The 19000-nt window shown below is 39.8% G+C and overlaps 1 protein-coding gene across 3 annotated transcripts in view; it reads right to left on the bottom strand.

The window, feature by feature from the left end:
- IQCH (IQ motif containing H) overlaps positions 1 to 19000 on the bottom strand; it is a 267605-nt gene that overhangs the window by 82741 nt on the left and 165864 nt on the right. For all 3 annotated transcript variants that reach the window (XM_074392752.1, XM_074392750.1, XM_074392751.1), the window contains one exon: positions 14257 to 14448. In XM_074392752.1, the coding sequence (XP_074248853.1) occupies positions 14257 to 14448 (192 nt within the window). The remainder of the gene's footprint in view (positions 1 to 14256; positions 14449 to 19000) is intronic.

Consider the following 19000-nt stretch of genomic DNA (forward strand, 5'->3'; position numbering starts at 1 on the left):
CATCCTTCCCCTGTCAGGTCCTCCTCTGCCTCCCTTCTTTCTCTTCCTCCCCTTGCTGACTCCTCCTCATCCTTCCTGAGGTGGTTCCAGCCACACATCCTCCAGGAAGTCTTCTGTCCCTCCCGAGTTGCGTGTCCTTTCTCCCTGATCTCCAGCTCTCTCAGTGCTGCTTAATGGCCTGGGTGCTGGCTTTGAAGTTGGTCTCCCGGTGCCTAGCACAGGGAACACTAAATGTCTGTGGAATGAGTCATGATGGTGGTAAACACAGGACGTAGTCCTTAAAGCTGAAGTTACAGAATAAGACAAAACATGAAACCTCTCAACGGGCTCCTCCTTGCTGCCCAGGAAGCAGCTGGAGGGAAGGCTGCTTAAGAACCATAGATTCTTCCTGGGTAGACTTTATGGGATTCCCTGCCTCTAAAGGGCATCGGGAAGATAAATGAGGTAGCATTTATGAAGTGTCACCTCAGATGCAACATACTATGTGGGGGCCAATAAGTAACTCATAAGCCTGCTGCCTGTGTGTGGCATCTGGACACTGTGCCAGGCTTCTGCCACCGCCTCTGCTCACAAAGCCAGCCATTCTGCTTCGTCGCTTAGGTTTTTCACTGTGCACAAAGCCACAGTAAGGGAGTAAATTTCCTAGAGGAAAGTTGGCTGCTGGAATCTGGAGGATTAATCGTGTCCCGCCATGAGAGGTACACAGCTGAAGGCACTGGCAGGGTGACATTCAGTAGGGATACTGGGGCACACAGAGGCAGCTTGGGGCCATGATTCATTCTCTAAGAAAAAGACATGGAGTCTATCAACATCAGATGCAAGCTCTCAGTTTTTGGGAGGGTTTCTGTTCTCTAGTTTGTATCATTTTGCGTAGTTCAAACATAATTACACAACTCCAAGAGCACCGGCCCTGTAGGGAAGATCTGTAGCTATTCAAGTTTATCCTGTTTAAAACAAACTTAGGTACACAGAGAGAGACACACACACACCCCTTCCATAACAGACAAACACTCCAATTCATGTGAATCATTAGGACGGTATTTGTAAAATTCTCTAGTCACAAATTCACACTCATGATCTCATTCCTTCCTTTCAGCAACACTCTGCGGCAGCCACCACTGTGTTATTTCTCCTGCTTTAAAATGGGATGCCGAGGCACTAAGAACGAGGAGCCTTGTATAAGATCACTCGGTGAGTTTTAAATGTCAACAAATGATTAAAGACAGAAAATAACAAGAGTTAGAGGAACCACTGCTAGCTTGCTTTTGTCTTCCCTTTCCTACCTTCCCTAAGTGTATATATACTGAATATCTGTTATAAGCCAGCAACAGGGGCACATCTTTATCTTAAAAATTTGTGAAATGAAGCCAGGCTCAGTTGCTCACAGCTGTAATCCCAGCAGTTTGGAAGGCCAAGGTGGGTGGAATCACTTGAGGTCAGGAGTTCGAGACCACCTTGCCCAACATGGTGAAACCCCATCTCTACTAAAAACATAAAATTAGCCAGGTGTGGTGGCGCATGCCTGTAATCTTAGCTAGTTGGGAGGCTGAGGCAGGAAGAATTGCTGGAATCCGGGAGGCAGAGGTTGCAGTAAATCAAGAACGTGTCATTGCACTCCAGCTTGGGCAACAAGAGTGAAACTCCATCTCAAAGAAAAAAAAAACAACTTGTGAAATGAGTAGTTAGGAAGTTTTTTGCACTGAGTAACACCAAGGTGATGGACGACAGACGACCGTATCAGTGTTTCACAGGATGTATCATCCATGTTGAGCAGATCATTTAGAGCAAATGACTTGGGGAGTGTGGAAAGAGAAATATATGCCTTGTGGATAATAAACAAGTGGTAGAAAAATACACTTGACTTTTGAAAAAAGTCAGAATTCCGTATTTTCTTTCTTTCTTTCCTTTTTTTTTTTTTTTTTTTTTTTAAATAAAGACGGGGTTTCACCACGTTGGTCAGGCTGGTCTTGAACTCCCGACCTCAGGTGATCTGCCCACCTTGGCCTCCGAAGTGCTTGGATTACAGGTGTGAGCCACCACGCCCCACCTGAATTCCATATTTTCATTCCATCATGATTGCACCGGCTCTGGGAATGCAATTAGCTGCTAGCTTTGTGGAGCTGATAGCTATAGGGCAATTTCCATAAGAAGAAATTTCAGCCCCATCTTTGCCACTGCACAGGCTAGCCCCCACCCCTTTGTCCAATGCCCACATTTACCTCTCAGAGTGCATCAACAATTGTCAGGACCTCAGAAGGTTCCAAGACATCTGCAGAAGGCATGAAGCTCGACCAGCCTGACTGATGCACCCCAGAGATTCTTGTCTACCAAGTATGTACCTTGCCTCTTGTTCTCTTTTTCTGTCAAGAAAGCGTAAATGTGAAGGTGTCAAGAAAGCGTAAATGTGAAGGTGTCAAGAAAGCATAAATGTGAAGGAAGAGATGTCTGACTGAATGAAATTCGAGATTTCTTAGAGGAAGACAGCAGAATCTCCACTGCACTCAATGACTAAAGCTAATGACTAAAGCTTAATACTGCACTCATTGACTAAAGCTACTTCACTTTTTAGGCTAAATAACAGCTTTTATTTATTAACTACTCACCATGTGGTAGGCATGTGCAGGGGTGGGGGTGGTTTACATTTATTATCTCACAGCCACTCTGTGAGGTAGATAGTATCATCCCTTCTTCATTTCGCACTGGCATAAAGTAGCAAAACAGATTCAAACCCAATTGCTACAGTGTGTTATGGTGCAGTGGAATCTATGCTAGTAACTGCCATCAAGGCACAAATGCTCCGTCTGGGTTGGATTACATCATCCACAGGTGATGCTGTGTCAGTGCTGTCAAATTTATGAAAATATGGTAGCATATGACTCTGTTATTGGCTGCCCAGCATCGATGTCCTCTCTTTAGGGTAATAGTATTTCAAACTTCTTTCAGGACCTGTCCTTTCCCCATGCCTATGGGAGTTATTGACAGTGATGCTCCCCAACCCAGCTGCAAGGATTGGCCCTGATGAGCAAAACTACATCCTGGCTACAGTGATCGGTTCAGGATGGGCACATGACCCAATTAGGCCAATCAAATATTAGGGAGCACTTCCTGGGGCCTTCTGAGAAAGCAGCTTTATGCTCTTCTGAGAATGCTAACCAGGTGAGATGTCTTCTCTCTTCCTATCACCTTGAGTAGGGGCAAACTGCAGGAGCTACTGGCAACCATCTTATAACCCTAAGGATGGCCAGCCTTAGAACGGAGCACAGTACAGAGGAGAAGTGGAAAGTAACTGGGGCCTTGGTGGCATCATTGAGCCGTGTCTGAAGCCAGACCGCTGTTTGAATTTTTGGTTAGCTGAGATAAGAAGTTCTCTTTATTTGTAAAGCCATTGTGAGATAATACATTCTTATCATTTTTAAAGCCATTTTGAGTTGGGTTTTCTGTTACTTGAAACTTAAAACATTTTAAACTGATGCAAATGGGTGAACCAAACTGTGTATCCACTATCCGTGATGGGGGTTTTAAGCCAGCAAATGCTCTGATCACTGTGTGCACTGGTAACTCTCATTCTGCAATCAGTAGTAGAGTTTCCACTCATTCTTTTCCATCAAAATTATTAGAAATGGTCCCTCTTTAGAGTGCAAAAATATGCTGAGAGGATGAAGAAAAAATGAAAATGTCTTTGGCAAGTCATAAACTACTTCCCACACCTACTTAAAGTTTAAGGACTGCTTTAATACTCCATGTTTAATTGTTAATTGAGAATTTAAAAATCAAAAATGCCAACTTTGCCTTCGATGAGATGGAAAATTATGCTGCTGTAGAAGGTAGCATAATGTAAAACAGCCAACATTACCAAGGCACACAAATGTTTTTGGTATGTAAAATTGCTTTGTAAAATATTTGCTCCATCTGCTGAAAGCGGCAAAGACAATTTTCCCTTGATAGCTAATGGCCCATTTCGGCTGTGTGGCAAGTGATTCGCTGCGGTGGCGGCTCTCATTAAACAGAATGGTGAAAATGCGGTATATAATTCCATACTTATGTGGCATTATCCACTCACTGCTTCTCGAGGAGTCTGTCCCTCATTATCTAGGCCTCCACCTTGCACCAGCATGCAGGCCTAGCAGTTGATTTGACTCGAGAAGGGTTTTGTCCAACTGAGGCACATATGTTGTGCCTCCATTCCAAAGCTCAGCACAACTGCTTTGCCCCCGACCACAAACACTAGAGAGGTTCATTCCCTTTCAACTTTCCAGCACTTAAACTGCTGTTTCTTTTTTCCCCTCACCACAGGGGGCTGCGGTTTTCTTTCTAGGCTCACTCCCTGTGCGCTGCATGCTGGGGGTTTTCAATAGATAAAGATTAAATGCTTCTTGAAATTCTTAATTGAACTTTACACATACACAAAGGCAGGAAAATTGTTCCCTGGGACAAAACTGCCATCATCAAAGCCCTGACAAGCCCTGTCCTTGGTTCATGGTGTATGTGAGGGCCTGTGATCTTTTTCTTTCAAGGAGTTGTTTACACTTCTCCCTGAAATTACTTCAACATCTGCTAAAGGAACAATTAAAAATAAATAATCCAGGGTGGTTTAAAAAAAGAAGAATATGTTCATGTTTGGGGAATGATATTAAAAAGTAGTTACAGCAGCAAGTGACTGGTATTTTAAAAAATATTTTTAACATTGGAAAATAGTTTTAAGGAAATTATATTAAAATACAAGAGTGACATCAAGTAAATACACATGCCTGTTCTAAAGATTATGCAATATTTTAAAGCAGAAACCATGTGGTTTTAAAATCAGCCATAAGTGGAAGTAGTCATAATTATCATTACTAGTAATAGGGTCTTTCTTTCCATTTAGAGAAATATTGCTGGTTGAGAAAATTGCATATGCTGATGAAAGCTCTTTAATTGAAAATTAAAAACAAAAGGAAACACATGTGCCCATTGGACTTGATTTTTCATCCAAGTAGTGGGGGAGAGGAGTGAGTTTGTGGAATGAAATGAGAGACTATCAGGAGAATTTATATTTTAATTTTATGCAAAAGGAATGGGCAAGCAGTGACTTTCTTAATCAGAGTGAAGAGCTGTGCCTTCTTTGATATTTCCATGTGTGCAGACGCATACACTTGAGGCAGATGTAGTAGCATTATATATTGATTGTTTTCTTTTGACAGACCATGCTTGTTAAAATGCCAGGATGGTAAATCAGTGAATTCCAAAGTCAGGATTTTTGTTGGATCTGGCACACTGACAGGAAAGTCTGAGTCTTCTCAAGGGCATCCCTGTCTCACCGAGGGGCACCAAGGACAGACGACCAGAAGCAAATGGCGCAGTCACCGTCAGAGGAGAGTAAAACTCATTCTGAAACCGTTCCAAATGCCCATGCCTGCTCTGTGGTTTTCAGCAAAGCGGACCTTTCCAAAAGACCTCCAAAGGGGACTTCCTGGATGTAAGAACACTAACGAATTCTTGTTCCTCTCATCTTTTGCTTTATTCCTTCCTTCCACGCTGTTATTGCGAAAAACTGGCAGTTAAATTCAATTGATTCAAAATATTCGGGATCCATATGGCCGCCAACCCTGGAGCTGAAGCGGCGATAGCGCCTCACTGCTGTTTTCAAGCATTTGCCTCTCCTCCAGTCCCCAGATGGTGGGAGTAACATTTAAACCTCCTTTTCTCTGCCTTGTACAATAGACCTTGGCACCATTTCAACTGTTTACTCCGGTAATTAACAGCTCTGATACCACAACAATTACAACTCCTACACTCTCACCACAATAATGCTATGAATTAGTGAGAGCTAATGGCTGGAAGGTAGAGTGTTTCCAGACTGTGAGATCTGTGCATTTTTAGAATAAAATAAAAGGTACAAACAGCACGCTTGCAGTAGACAATGATTACCTAGTAATTAGTTTACACAAAGCTTCCTATTTAATGGCAAAACGCTGTAATTAACGTGTGACAGAAAATCAAAGGGTACTTTGTAAGCATATGAAAAATTAACACTGCAGGCCCATAGCTTTATGTACTGATTAGAAGCATATTAAATCAATAGGACACGCAAACCAACAGCGTGTGTAGCTGATGATTATAGGTCCTCAGAAGGGGTGCCCTGGCTTTCATTTCACTTGGGGAGGCAATTTTCCTTCTCCTGTCATCTTCCTCAGGCACAGAGAAGCACCTCACACTCAACCCTGGCAGCTTCGTGAAAATAACCACTGAACTGGAAGAAAACCTTCTAAGTCATTCTCAGAGATAAAGACAAATATGTAAATGATTAAGACTTTCCAATGATTGTGGTGACGTGCTGCTACACTAATTAGAAAATACACCAACTGGAACCAGAAAATCAAGCCACGGGGTTGCAGTCTTTCGGTCAGAATAATCTCTACTTTGTCAAGCCTCTATTCAACTCATAGGAAGTTCAAATAAATGGAACTGTTTTATATTTCTAAATGATGAGAAAGCATGCCACTATGAAGACTTATTCTTTCGAAGGCACTGTCTGGGTAAAGCGTAGGCTGGGAACAACTGGATCAACCAACATTCTGTATCTTCAGCAGCCACAACCTCATATAATGATGGCTGATGGAAGTAGATGGCAATATCCTGGAAGCCTACCAGAGCCTAAAGAACTTTCTAAATCACCAAAGAAAGATTAAGCTGTATGTGCTTGTTCAATGTTACCTGCATTTTGTTGTAATACAATTTAATCTCATAATAATAACAACAACAATAATAGGTAGCATTTCTTAAAGTCATTATGCTCTAAGCACACTGCTAGCCAATTCACAGAGTTATCTCATTTACTTGTCACCACCTCCCCATGAGACAGGTACTAATCTCTCTTTACTGATGAAGAAAAGGAGATTTGGAGAGCTGAATTAATTTCCCTATGGTTATCCCCCAGTAAGCACGGGCACCTAAACTAGGTATCCCTGGGCTATGGAACCCCAGGAAGCCAAACTACCTCTTAGTTACCCTGAATGGCTATCCTTTTCCAATACTCATTCTGCTTAAAATCCTGTTTATTTTGTCAACCTGGAATAGGAGACTAGAAACATTACAACAAAACCAAACAAAATATTTGGTTGCTTATTTTTTGAAAAAAAGAGTGTGTTTCTGCTTTTAGAGATAGGGGTCTTGTTCTGTCACCCAGGCTGGACAGTAGTGGTGCAGTCATGGCTCACTGCAGCCTCAAACTCCTGGGCTCGAGGGATCCTCTTGCTTCAGGCTCCTAAGTAGCTGGAAATACAGTCACACACCACCACACCCAGCTAATTTTTAAATTTTTTGCAGAGACAGGGTCTTACTATGTTGCCCAGGCTGGTTTTGAACTCCTGCCCTCAAGCCATCTCCCACCTTGGCTTTCCAAAGTGTTGGGATTTATAAAATATTACAGGAGCGATCAACTGCCCTGGGCTAAAACCAGGGTTTAAAACACTTACTACATTTTTAATGTTACATCTGACTGTGAAGGTGGTCTACTCCAAGCTTTTTGGGAATCTACAAACTCACTAAAATGATCACAATAGTGTAGTAAATTGAGAAAGGCACTGAAAATCTGTCATTCCCATGAACAATCAAAAGGTGAGGTCTAAAATTCTCTCTCATCACCCATGCACATAACCAGGTATGTGAGGCAGTTGGGTTGCAAGAGCTGAATCCTAGAAACTCCCAGGCAGGGCTCCTCCTCTCCGGCTCTGAGGTGTGTGTCTTGATGGGTCCCTTTATCTCCCAGTTTGCTGCCTTGTGCGAAAAGGACACCAGCAATTCTGTCATCTAGGAAAGGGAAGAAATTTGAGAGCAGTGGCCTCTGTGTTCCAAGAATATTTGTGCTTCCCACAAATCTCTGGAAAGCAGAAAACTTGCCACAAGGGCAGCACACGGTATAAGTCACAAAGGCAAGGACCTGATGGAGAACACTTCTCCAGGACTTTCAAATAAGAGGGTCTTTCTTAAATGTACGTGGCTCAGTGTGGAAGAAGCACTGGGCTAGCAGCAGTCAGATGTGGGTTCAATAATTTATTGGCACAATCATTTATTAGCCATAAATTTAAGCAAATCGCTTCCTGAGCATCAGTCTCTCTATCCGTAAACAGAATAATAATACCTTCCTTATACCTTAAATTGGCGTGGAAGTAAATGAGTAAAAACTGCAGGGTTTTTCTGAGATTAAATGAGACAATTTGGCTGTGTGCGGTGGCTCACACTTGTAATCCCAGCACTTTTGGAGGCCAAAGTGGGTGGATTACCTGAGGTCAGGAATTCAAGACTAGCCTGGCCAACATGGTGAAACCCCATCTCTACTAAAAATACAAAAAATTAGCCAGGTGTGGTGGCAGATGCCTGTAATCCCAGCTATTTGGGAGGCTGAGGCAGGAGAATCACTTGAACCTGGAAGGCAGAGGTTGCAGTGAGCTGAGATCGTGCCACTGCACCCCAGCCTGGGCAACAAGGTGAGCCTCCATCTAAAAAAAAAAAAAAGAGAGAGACAATTCATGTAATGTAATGTGCTTAGCACAATACCTGGTACCCAGCAGGTACTCTACAATATTATTGATGATGATGATGATGATGATGATGAAGAAATAAAAGGAAATATCAAGACCTTAACAGTGTATTCATAGATCTACAAAATGCTTAATCTCATGTGTAGGCCAGTGTTCTGGCAACTACTAAATACATAAAGATAATCTTAAGAAATCATGATTTTAAGATACAAAAATAAATATAAAAACAAGTGTACAATAATTTATATGTAGTTTCATGACTAGAAAAAATAACCTAGTTTTTCTTAATTTAAAAAATCCACATTAAAAAAAAATACAGAGATCTTGTGTATCTTTTTGATATAAAACACAAATAATAAGGACATGAAAAAGAATATCCCTTGCTAGTAATCAAATAATAGCAATGAGAAGCCGGATTTTTATATCTAAAATAAAAGTGCAAATAGTTAATAATATCCATTGGTGGTAACATTGTGGTAAAACTAGTAAGCTTATTCTCTGCTAGTTGCTTTGGAAATTGGTACTATCTTCTTAGGAATATGGCAATATGTAATAAAAGCCATAAAATATTCTCCTGGGTCTTTCTCCTAGGGAAATAACAGAAGCAAAAAGAGGTGTATACAAAAACCAAATATAAAAAGAAACAAATTGGCTGGGGGCAGTGGCTCATACCTGTAATCCCAGCACTTTGGGAGGCTGAGGCAGGCAGATGACCTAAGGTCGGGAGTTTGAGACCAACCTGACCAATGTGGAAAAACCCCATCTCTACTAAAAATACAAAATTAGCGGGGAATGGTGGTACATGCCTGTAATACCAGCTACTTAAGAGGCGGAGGCAGGAGAATCGCTTGAAGCCAGGAAGTGGAGGTTGCGGTGAGCCAAGATAGCGCCATTGCACTCCAGCCTAGGTAACAAGAGCAAGCAAAACTCCACCTCAAAAAAAAAAAAAAAAAAAAAAGAAACAAACAAATCTTTCCTTCCTCCTCCTTCCCCTACAACCCACCACCAAAAAAAAGAAGGCTGGAAACAGTCTAAATTTCCAACTTAGTTGAGTTGTTTAACATATTAGAGTTCATCAGTACAGGAGATTATTATACAGCTATTAATTGTGAGGACTATGTATAAACATGGAGAATATTTAAGATCTGATATACACTATTATTGTAGCTATCAGAAATCCTGCATATTTAGAAATTAGTACACAAAAATGAAAACAACTATGTTTGGGGAAAGTGATCATGTATTTATGTTATCTTTAAACTTTTCTAAAAATTATGGGATTACAAGCAGTGGCTCTTTGTGATGACCTAATAAATACCTACTAAATTATACACGGGACAACAAGCTCAGCCATCCTGCAATGCCTCCTGTGACCTACTTCCAGGGCCACTCTGAATGGACAGAGGTCTTCACAATGGAGGTGGAAATGCAGGGAGTTCTATGTCGTGAAATGTGTTTTCTGTTTGCTGCCTTAGTTCCCACAAGGAGGCAAAACAACAACTGTGGTTTGTTCTACCTTTTCTAGACATAGTTCTTCCCCTACCTTTGTGATCCCCAAATTAATATCTAATGTCTAATTTGTTTTTTTCCTCCACTGGTGATCCCCAAATTAATATCAAATGTCAAACAAAGTAAACCAAAGTACAAATAAAGGTAAAACTGCTCTTGCAAAGGGCTAAAATAGCAATACTTACTAGCGACATTCAAGAGCCAGTTCAATTTCCTTTTTCTCATTAAGTGGTAAAATAGTAATGCCAAGACCACATCCCAGAATCTCCAGGGTAACAGAGGCCCCAAGAAGGGCTGCACAGAGTAACCTGAAAGTCAGCTGGCTTAGTTCTTTACACACAGAACTTGTTCTACAAAGATCTCTTGCAAAGCAGTGTCACCAGTAGCATCACTGCCACTAAGCCAGGAATTGAGGAAAGGAAGACACCCTTAAAGAAAAAAACAACAATAAAAAAAGCCACAAGGACTGGTACGACAGCAGATGTCTGCCTGGGTTTCCCTAGACTGTCTTAGGTGAGTTTACCCAGGAAGGTGTCTCCCCATGACATGTTTGCCTTTCTTTGTTTAAGCCTTTATCCTCCTAAATGAAAAGAAATACCCCCGACTGGGGAACAGGGAGTGCGGTGTGTGCAAGAGTGTGGATTCATTAAACCTTAACGAGCGGCCGGGCATGTGGCTCAAGCCTGTAATCCCAGCACTTTGGGAGGCTGAGGCGGGTGGATCACGAGGTCAACAGATTGAGACCATCCTGGTCCACATGGTGAAACCCCGTTTCTACTAAAAATACAAAAATTAGCTGGGCGTGGTGGTGTGTGCCTGTAATCCCAGCTACTCAGGAGGCTGAGGCAGGAGAACTGCTTGAACCCAGGAGGCGGAGGTTGCGGTGAGCCAAGATCGCGCCACTGCACTCCAGCCTGGGTAACAAGAGTGAAAACTCCGTCTCAAAAAAAACAAAAAAACAAAACAAAACAAAAAACAACAACAACAAAAAACCTTAACGAGCAAAGTACTTAAGTGAATAAGTTTACTGGAACTTGTTGGGGGTTTTGGTAGCTGGTAGGATGAAGAGAATAGGCTTGGTACCAAGTCACCAAGAAAAAATGATAAGAGTTGTGTTCTGTTTTCATTTTGGACATCATGTAACATTCTGCTTTTCCTAACTATCACCTATATGTCTCTACTGATTTTTTTTTAATTGTGATGACAACTTTTCAGCATCTGCTGATTTCATGACTGTTTTAATTCTCAACTATAACCAGCCAGATAACTCTGGTTCCAAATTAGATAGGTGAAAAAACAGATAACTTTTTTTTTTTTTTTTCCTTTAGATGGTGTCTTACTCTGTTGCCCACATTAGAGTGCAGTGGTGTGATCTCAGCTCATTGCAACCTCCACCTCCCAGGTTCAAGTGATTCTCCTGCCTCAGCCTCCCAAGTAGCTGGGACTGCAGGCATGCACCACCATGCCTGACTAATTTTTTTGTATTTTTGGTAGAGACAAGGTTTCACTATGTTGGCCAGGCTGGCCTCGAACTCCCGACCTCGGATGATCCACCCACATTGGCTTCCCAGAGTGCTAGGATTACAGGCATTAGCCACCGCACCCGGCCAGATGATCTTTATATTAGGTACTTGAATTTACACTGAATCCTGCCTACATCTAAAACCAATATCTGCATAAGAGGCAAGAGAATCTTAAGGGTTCAAACTCCCATAAACAGCACTGTTTTTAATCTGTTGCCTACAACATACCAATGAGAAAAATCATGGTATCGTATCATAAACTGCTATGCAAATGATGCTATTTGTAAGTATTAACATAATTTAGTGCTTACAGTCATATTCTCATTTCTAATAATTCTCCCAGAATGGAGTCTTTCTCTGGACTCTTAGCCTGCAGGATAGTCTTTCATCAAGAAGCTGAAATTTTTAATAACCTGCCAGCATATGTTTTGTATGTGCCAGGCTAGGCTTGATAACACAACATCTTCATTATCAAAAGAAACAGGTCTACAAACTGTAATAGGACATTAAAACATGCCTGTGCTCGTAAAGTAATGCTTTGATGTATAAATGTGCACCATTACGATGGTCCTCTGGAACAAAGGAGAATTCTAATCCTAAATTCTCAATAGCTACACTCAGTAGAGGCTGCAGTTCACCTCCACTCTGAATATGATTTCACTTTGAAGGTAAAAGAATGTCATTAGGCTCCTACAAAAAAAGGCACCTTTTCAGAAATACTTTATTTTTATTTTGGGCTTCACATCATGGCTAAGCACTGGCCTCAGACTTTAAAGAGATTTCTGACTAATTATTTTTTCCTTGTTAAGTTTTAAAAAATGATTTAGATAGATTATTAATTATTCAAGAGCTTTGCATTTAATAACATGAACAACAGTGCCAAATGTATTTGGTGCCAATTAAAAATGTTACGGCTTAAAATAACTGAAATTTAAATAATGCACAATGAGTTTTCCAAATACAGTTCAGCCAAATGTCAGTATTTTAAGTATTTTTTAAAGTCAAACATTTCAAATTTATCATAGTCTAATGTCAAGAGAATTCTTTAAAAATTGTTGGTTTGAAATATTGAGGCCAACAATTTAACACTACAGTGTTTTAAATAAAATAGCAACACTCCAATGTTTTAAATAAAAAAGCCATATTTTTATAGTTTAATCTTAACAGTGTTGCTTTAAAAAGAAAATTCTATACAATATGAAATAAAATCCAGTTCAAAAAGAATATAAGGGAAACCTCTATGGGCCTCAAAATTAAATACATTTTCTTTGTTTTATCTTTATCTAGAAGAGTAATTCATTCTGGTATCCTTTAAATATTATGTAAAAAGCTGGCCATGACAGGTACTGCATTTAGTCCATTTACTGATGGAGCGGGGAACGAAGCCCAGAGTAGATCATGGGGAAACCAGCCACATTTGTCAAAGGGAACTCTCTCTCCTGACTGTTTTCTAGATTTATTCATCACTCCACTTCCCAAGAATAATGTGATTCCCTCAAGTATGCCCCTCCCTCTCTATCACTTATGTCTTGATTCATATACTTTCGTATTGGGATGCTCAAAGTAGACGCAAATCACTTTGCACAGCCCACTGCTATGTATGCCAGTAGGGAAGGAACCAGTAAGGGAATTTGCATTGAGATTTTCCTAATCAGTTATGCTTTAACCAGCAGGTCAGCCAAAACGGAGATTTGGGATTAAGAAAAGCCAAGCAAAACTGGGTTTCTGAATGCAAAGCAACATAGTTTTAGAATTTATATATTAAACCATATAATATTACTTTAATTAAGCAAATTTGGAATGGACTAAAAGGTTGTATGATTCATCCCTTCACAAATGTGCATGGAAACAATCTATACACGTCCATTCATGCTAAGACTTCATATCTAGAGCTCAGCTTTTGCTGGGAGATTTTCTGGCTTGGATGTACTATTTTCTCAGCATCTCACAGGGACCAGCAGTTACATAAATTTCCTTGAAATGTCTTCAGAAACATATGACTGCCGAAAGAAAGCTATTATACATTACCTTCCAGGTGACAACTATTCACTAATAGAATTTCTATCTCATAATAAAATACAGTTAGCTTAATAACAACAGTTGTTAGAAGCACATGATCAGGAACTACTTAGGGCAAATTACAAGGTTTGTAATGTTACCTGAATATGATTAAAAAATTACTTCCTAATTATCATAATCAGTTTGAAGACCTGAATGAACACTTTTGGGGCCCAGAGAAGAAACATTGAAATTAACCCACTTGTGGCTCACACCTGGTAATTTCAGCACTTTGGGAGGCTGAGATAGGTGTATTGTTTGAGTTCAGGAGTTCGAGACCAGCTTCAGCAACATAAGGAGACCCTCCCCACCGCTGCCATCTCAATAAAAAAAAAAAAAAGAAAGAAAAAATTAGCCAGGCATGCTGGAGCATGCTTGTAGTCCCCACTACTCAGGAGGCTGAAGTGGAAGGATTGCTTGAGCCAGGGAGGCAGAGGTTGCAGTAAGCCCTGATTGTGCCACTGCACTCCAGCCTGGGCAACAGAGTGAGGCCCCATTTCAACAACAAAAAAATGAAGATAACTCAAAGAACTCAATCAATCCAACTCATTATGTACTTAAGGAAAAAGGTCCCAAGAAAGACACTGCTGACAGGTGGCAGAGCTAAGTAGAGAGGAAAGTCCTTTAAGTCACTAATGAATACTCACTTGTGCCCATTTCTTTCTCCAGTCTTCAAGGCCGTATCTGCTACTCTCCTTTAGCACCCATTTGTAGCACTTTAGGTAGGAAGGAATGTCACAAAATGCAGTCCCATTTCCTCGGAACTCATAGTCCATTTTGAAGAGCCAGCGCTGTATTTGCAGGTGATCAGTTATCAGCTGACTCAGCTGCTCTATCATCTGTGGGACCGAAGACACAGCCACATTTAATACAGTTCATTTCCTGAGATTCCTTTTTATCGTATTAACTTAGTTGTTGTACTTCTCATGTGTCTTTACTTCTAATGGTTTGTTCATTTGGTTATCTTCTAATTATTAAGAAAGATTAAAGAAGTTTAAAGTGATATAAATATGATATGAGGAAACCATTAACCAATGAGACTAAAGACATGTTTAAAAGCATAGTCTTATTTATAAGAAATTCTGAAATTATCATTTTGCTGGTTTTTGAAGGCAAAAGGAAGAATCCTTGAATACCTGTAATTGAATATTGGTATTGTTTTCTTTCTTTGTTGGAGACTTAGGAGTTTACTTATTGATTTCTCAAATGATGTTTTAATTGTTTCAAGACTATAAAGAGTTATAGTCTTGAAAACTGTAACTGTTTGGGGGTTTGTTGAGCTTTTCACTGCTATAACACAGAAACCATTTAATTTCTTCCTTATTAATGTACATGAAATACATTTGTTTGGCTGGCCAATTGACCAAGTTTAATATACGTGTGATACAAGCAAGTATATTATAGAACGAGACAGATAAAGGAGATTAAACATTTGTGAAAGAAACCTTCCTGGAATATACACCTACTTGACAGTTTATTTGAAACAACACTCCCGCAAGAACTGGGCTCAAACACACAGAAGTTTAAGGCATAGAACAGTAGTCCAAGCTCTAGTATCATAATAATGATGATTACTCTAAGATTGCTGAACTCTCAGTAGCGGACAGGCCTTTGGCTCATGTCAGTTCTTTGCGTGAATTTTTCTCATTTAATATAATAATCTATGAGGTGGGCACAATTATTAGTTTTCTTTTATATGTAAATAAACTGAGGCTCAGCTAATTTAAATAACTTGTCCACAATCACCCAGCATTGAGTAGCAGAGTAGGAATTCCATTCAAGTTGGTTTGACTCCAAAACCTATGCTCATTCCCTCTTCACTGTGCTACCTATCCCAACCCACAGAGAGGTGGAGAAGGGTAAAGTGGAGAAAGAAGTCAGAGGAGGAGCAAGATAACCCACTTTCCATACAGTCAATAAGCCATGTGGGGTGAGTTTGAATCAGGTAAAAGTCTATAGCAAGATGATTTAATTATAAGTAATATTCTCCTGGCAGAGCCTGGGAGAATAATACCTCATTAGATCAGAAAATGATTTTTTTGTCTTATCTTCTTATAAGACTTTCCAGTCAATATTTCCCAGAAAGCAATGAAATAACACTAAGCATTCTGTCTCCTGAGCTTTCCCATACTGCTCTTGGCTATGGTTTCCAGTACTGAAGGACTCTGTGACACTCTTATCCTTTTTTTTTTTTATCAGTTCTGTTTGCCCATTAATTTTTTTTTTTAAACTAAAGGGTGTGAAAGATCTCATGATTTACAGTTCTGTTGAAGTTTGGGGCGATCAGTTTAAAAATATTTTAATTAAAGGCCCAATCTGTTCTTCTGGGTTGTGTCTATCCAGCAAATCTTCCTGGGGATATTATACTACATGGCAGTGTGGAAGAGAGAGCAAAATGGCCATACTTGGGGTCTCTGGAAACCTCTTACAACTATGGGATATTCAGTGAGAGTGAATATTGAAATTATCTTAGCTCCCTAATTATCAAGTAGTGTTTATTGATAATTTTAGTGTTTAAATGACAGAACTCCGGTCTACAAACCATATGGTGAGGAATACAGTCTAGGGAAGTTTTTAAAATGTGCCTTCCAAAGTTGTTTCTTTCTCTAATGTGTTGAGAATATAGATTTTATATTTAATCATATTTTGCCGTATTATGATCACACTTTGCAGAAGGAGAATGGTCTTTGGCCTGCTAACATCAAGTAAAATTCTTTTGCTAGTATAAGGGAAGGTGGTCTGGCATAGATTTTTAAAAATTACATATTTAGATATAAAGTATATTTGGAGGTTTCAACTACTAACAGAATTATTATCTATTTCTTCCAAATCTTATTATTTGTTGCTTCTGAGAATCCTATAAATAGGCATCATTGATGGATCCTCTACAGTAATGAAAAGGATCAATAGTATTGTAAAGACTGCACCACTGGAAAGAATTATGTGCTATCTTTAAGTGAAAATTGAACAGTGCTTTAAAATAGCATCGCCATTTTTGATTATTTAACCAAAGCTGTCAATATTTCATATGGAGCAGATGCCAGAAAGAGAACTTGCACAGTTACTTTATGGATCAAAACAGGAAACGCTCACTGTGTTCATGCTAGATTTAAAAAAACGAATCACAAACCAAATGACTCTATGCTATTTCCAAACATTTATCACTTTTCTGTTTGAGTCTATCTGTTCAAAAGATGTAATACATTTTTTTTTAGCCGTGATTCATTTTATACTGGTAAAGAGCAGAAAAATGATTACTGCTAAAGTCCAACTGAAAGTCAGAAAATACTTAATAACCTAAGTTAAAATAATCACAGCCTTCTTTCACCAGCTTTGAGTTTATGATGCACATTGGTAAAAAGTCAGTGCTACTAATTCATCCCCATCTGCAGATTCAAAATGCTGACATGCTCAGATAAATTAGGTAGGATAGTCACTATCTGGAAAAATCTCAGTGGAATATTTTAATTCTTGATGACTTCAGATGTATGTTTTTCAAACAAATAGAGTAGAACTCAGTGAAATGTTGGTTTATTGTTACACAATTTGCACATACCATAGGTCAAATGACATCTCTCAAATCTGATGTGTCCATAAGGAGATTTTTAGTCATACTTCTGAATACTAGCACTAGAGGGAGATTTTATTGTATTAAATGTGGCTGTATCTTTAACTACCGTCAACATATGCAGTTCTGAAATATTTCATAGCAAAGATTGCCTGAGATTTCCTCAGTAAAGATGAAGGCAAGACTCAATATAAATATTGCACATACATTTTAAAGTTGTGAAGATTGTTTAATGTGTGAAATAATATCATTTAAAAGTTCATTTTGCCTGTAATAAGTATAACAGCCAAATATTCTTTTGGGAAGCAGAGTCAAGCAATCTATCTTGTTATCTTCAAATTCCAGTCACCACTGGAATTTGACATTTCTAATGACAATGGAAGTGACATAATGGCTCAGGGGGATCCTCTCTACTCCACTCCTACTAAAATTGCCTGTGACTTCCCCGGGTTAAGAGAAACCTCTGTCTTGAGCTCATGAAAAGTGCCCAAGAACACTCTAACAAGACTAAAATACTTGTGGGTGACTTAATAAGCTAATAGTTTCTTCGAACTAATCTCTGCAAAGTCTGATTTGTTGAAAGGCTTCATTTTTTAGCTCAGTGGCTGTGAGGTGGAGAGCAACATGATCAGGCAACTGAGAGTAGGAGGGGATCCCTAAAAATAGTCCCTCACAAACTGCCTCATTGGGCATGGTTCTTTGGTTTCCCAAGAAGTGGGGAGAGGGGATAATATGTGATTGGCTCAGAGTAACGGTCAAGAGGTATACTGAAACAGAGGTTAGGAAATGTTAACAGCCATTTGTCTTTTAATTTTCTCTATTATGAAAACAGATGGCAGTTAAATGGGAGAACACCTGCCAGGGCTAACTCAAAGAGAAAACATTTCTAGTGGCTAATACATTTCTCCCAATGTTTTAGGCCCTGACTCTGCTGGAAGAATGCATAGCCACACACCTTGTCCAAGGCAAAACCTCAAAAACAGATAGTTTTATTCCTGGAGCTGTTTGACTTCCCTTTTTCTGAGATCTTTCCCCTTCTCCCTTTAGATCGCTTCTTGAAGAGCCAAGGAAGTCTGCAGCCCTCCGTACACAGGCCCTCTGCAATCTGACCCAGTGGGGAAGCTCACTCGCTGGAGCTTTCCAAACCCACTGCTTTTAGTGAAAACTGACTCTCATATTTCTTAGGATCCTATTTAATGACTGGCTAGCTGATAGGATAATGAAATAATCCATGTTAAAGCATTAAATATTGATAGTAGATTGGTTCAAAATATACATTTTAACAGTGCTTATTCCAGATGAGTAAATATTTTGGAAATTCCAGCAATTTCTGCAAGACTAACAGGAAAATATTTTTAAACACAAAGGTCTCATGTAGATTCCCTCAGGCCAGGCGTGGTGGCTTGCACCTATAATCACGGCACTTTGGGAGGCCAAGGTGGGCAGATCACTAGTGATCAGGAGTTCGAGACCAGCCTGGCCAACATGGTGAAACCCTGTCTCTACTAAAAATACAAAAATGAGCTGGAAATCATGAACCTGGGAGGCAGAGTTTGCAGTGAGCTGAGATTGTGCTACTGCACTCCAGCCTGGATGACAGAGCAAGACTCCATCTCAAAACTAACTAACTAAAGTAGATTTCCCTCAAATCAACTCAAGTATTCCACCTGTTCTTCATTGGGTAGGGCTGGCTCCAGAAGACTTGTCCAAGATCAAGAGGATGTTTCAAATATTTGAACAGAGCTTCACTTGTCCACCCCACATACCTGTTGCTGACTATAAATGTCATAAATTCCAGGAGGAACTGCCACATTGGCACTGTC

The sequence above is a fragment of the Saimiri boliviensis genome, chromosome 2 (genome assembly GCF_048565385.1).
Source record: "Saimiri boliviensis isolate mSaiBol1 chromosome 2, mSaiBol1.pri, whole genome shotgun sequence".
NCBI classification, from domain to species: domain Eukaryota; kingdom Metazoa; phylum Chordata; class Mammalia; order Primates; family Cebidae; genus Saimiri; species Saimiri boliviensis.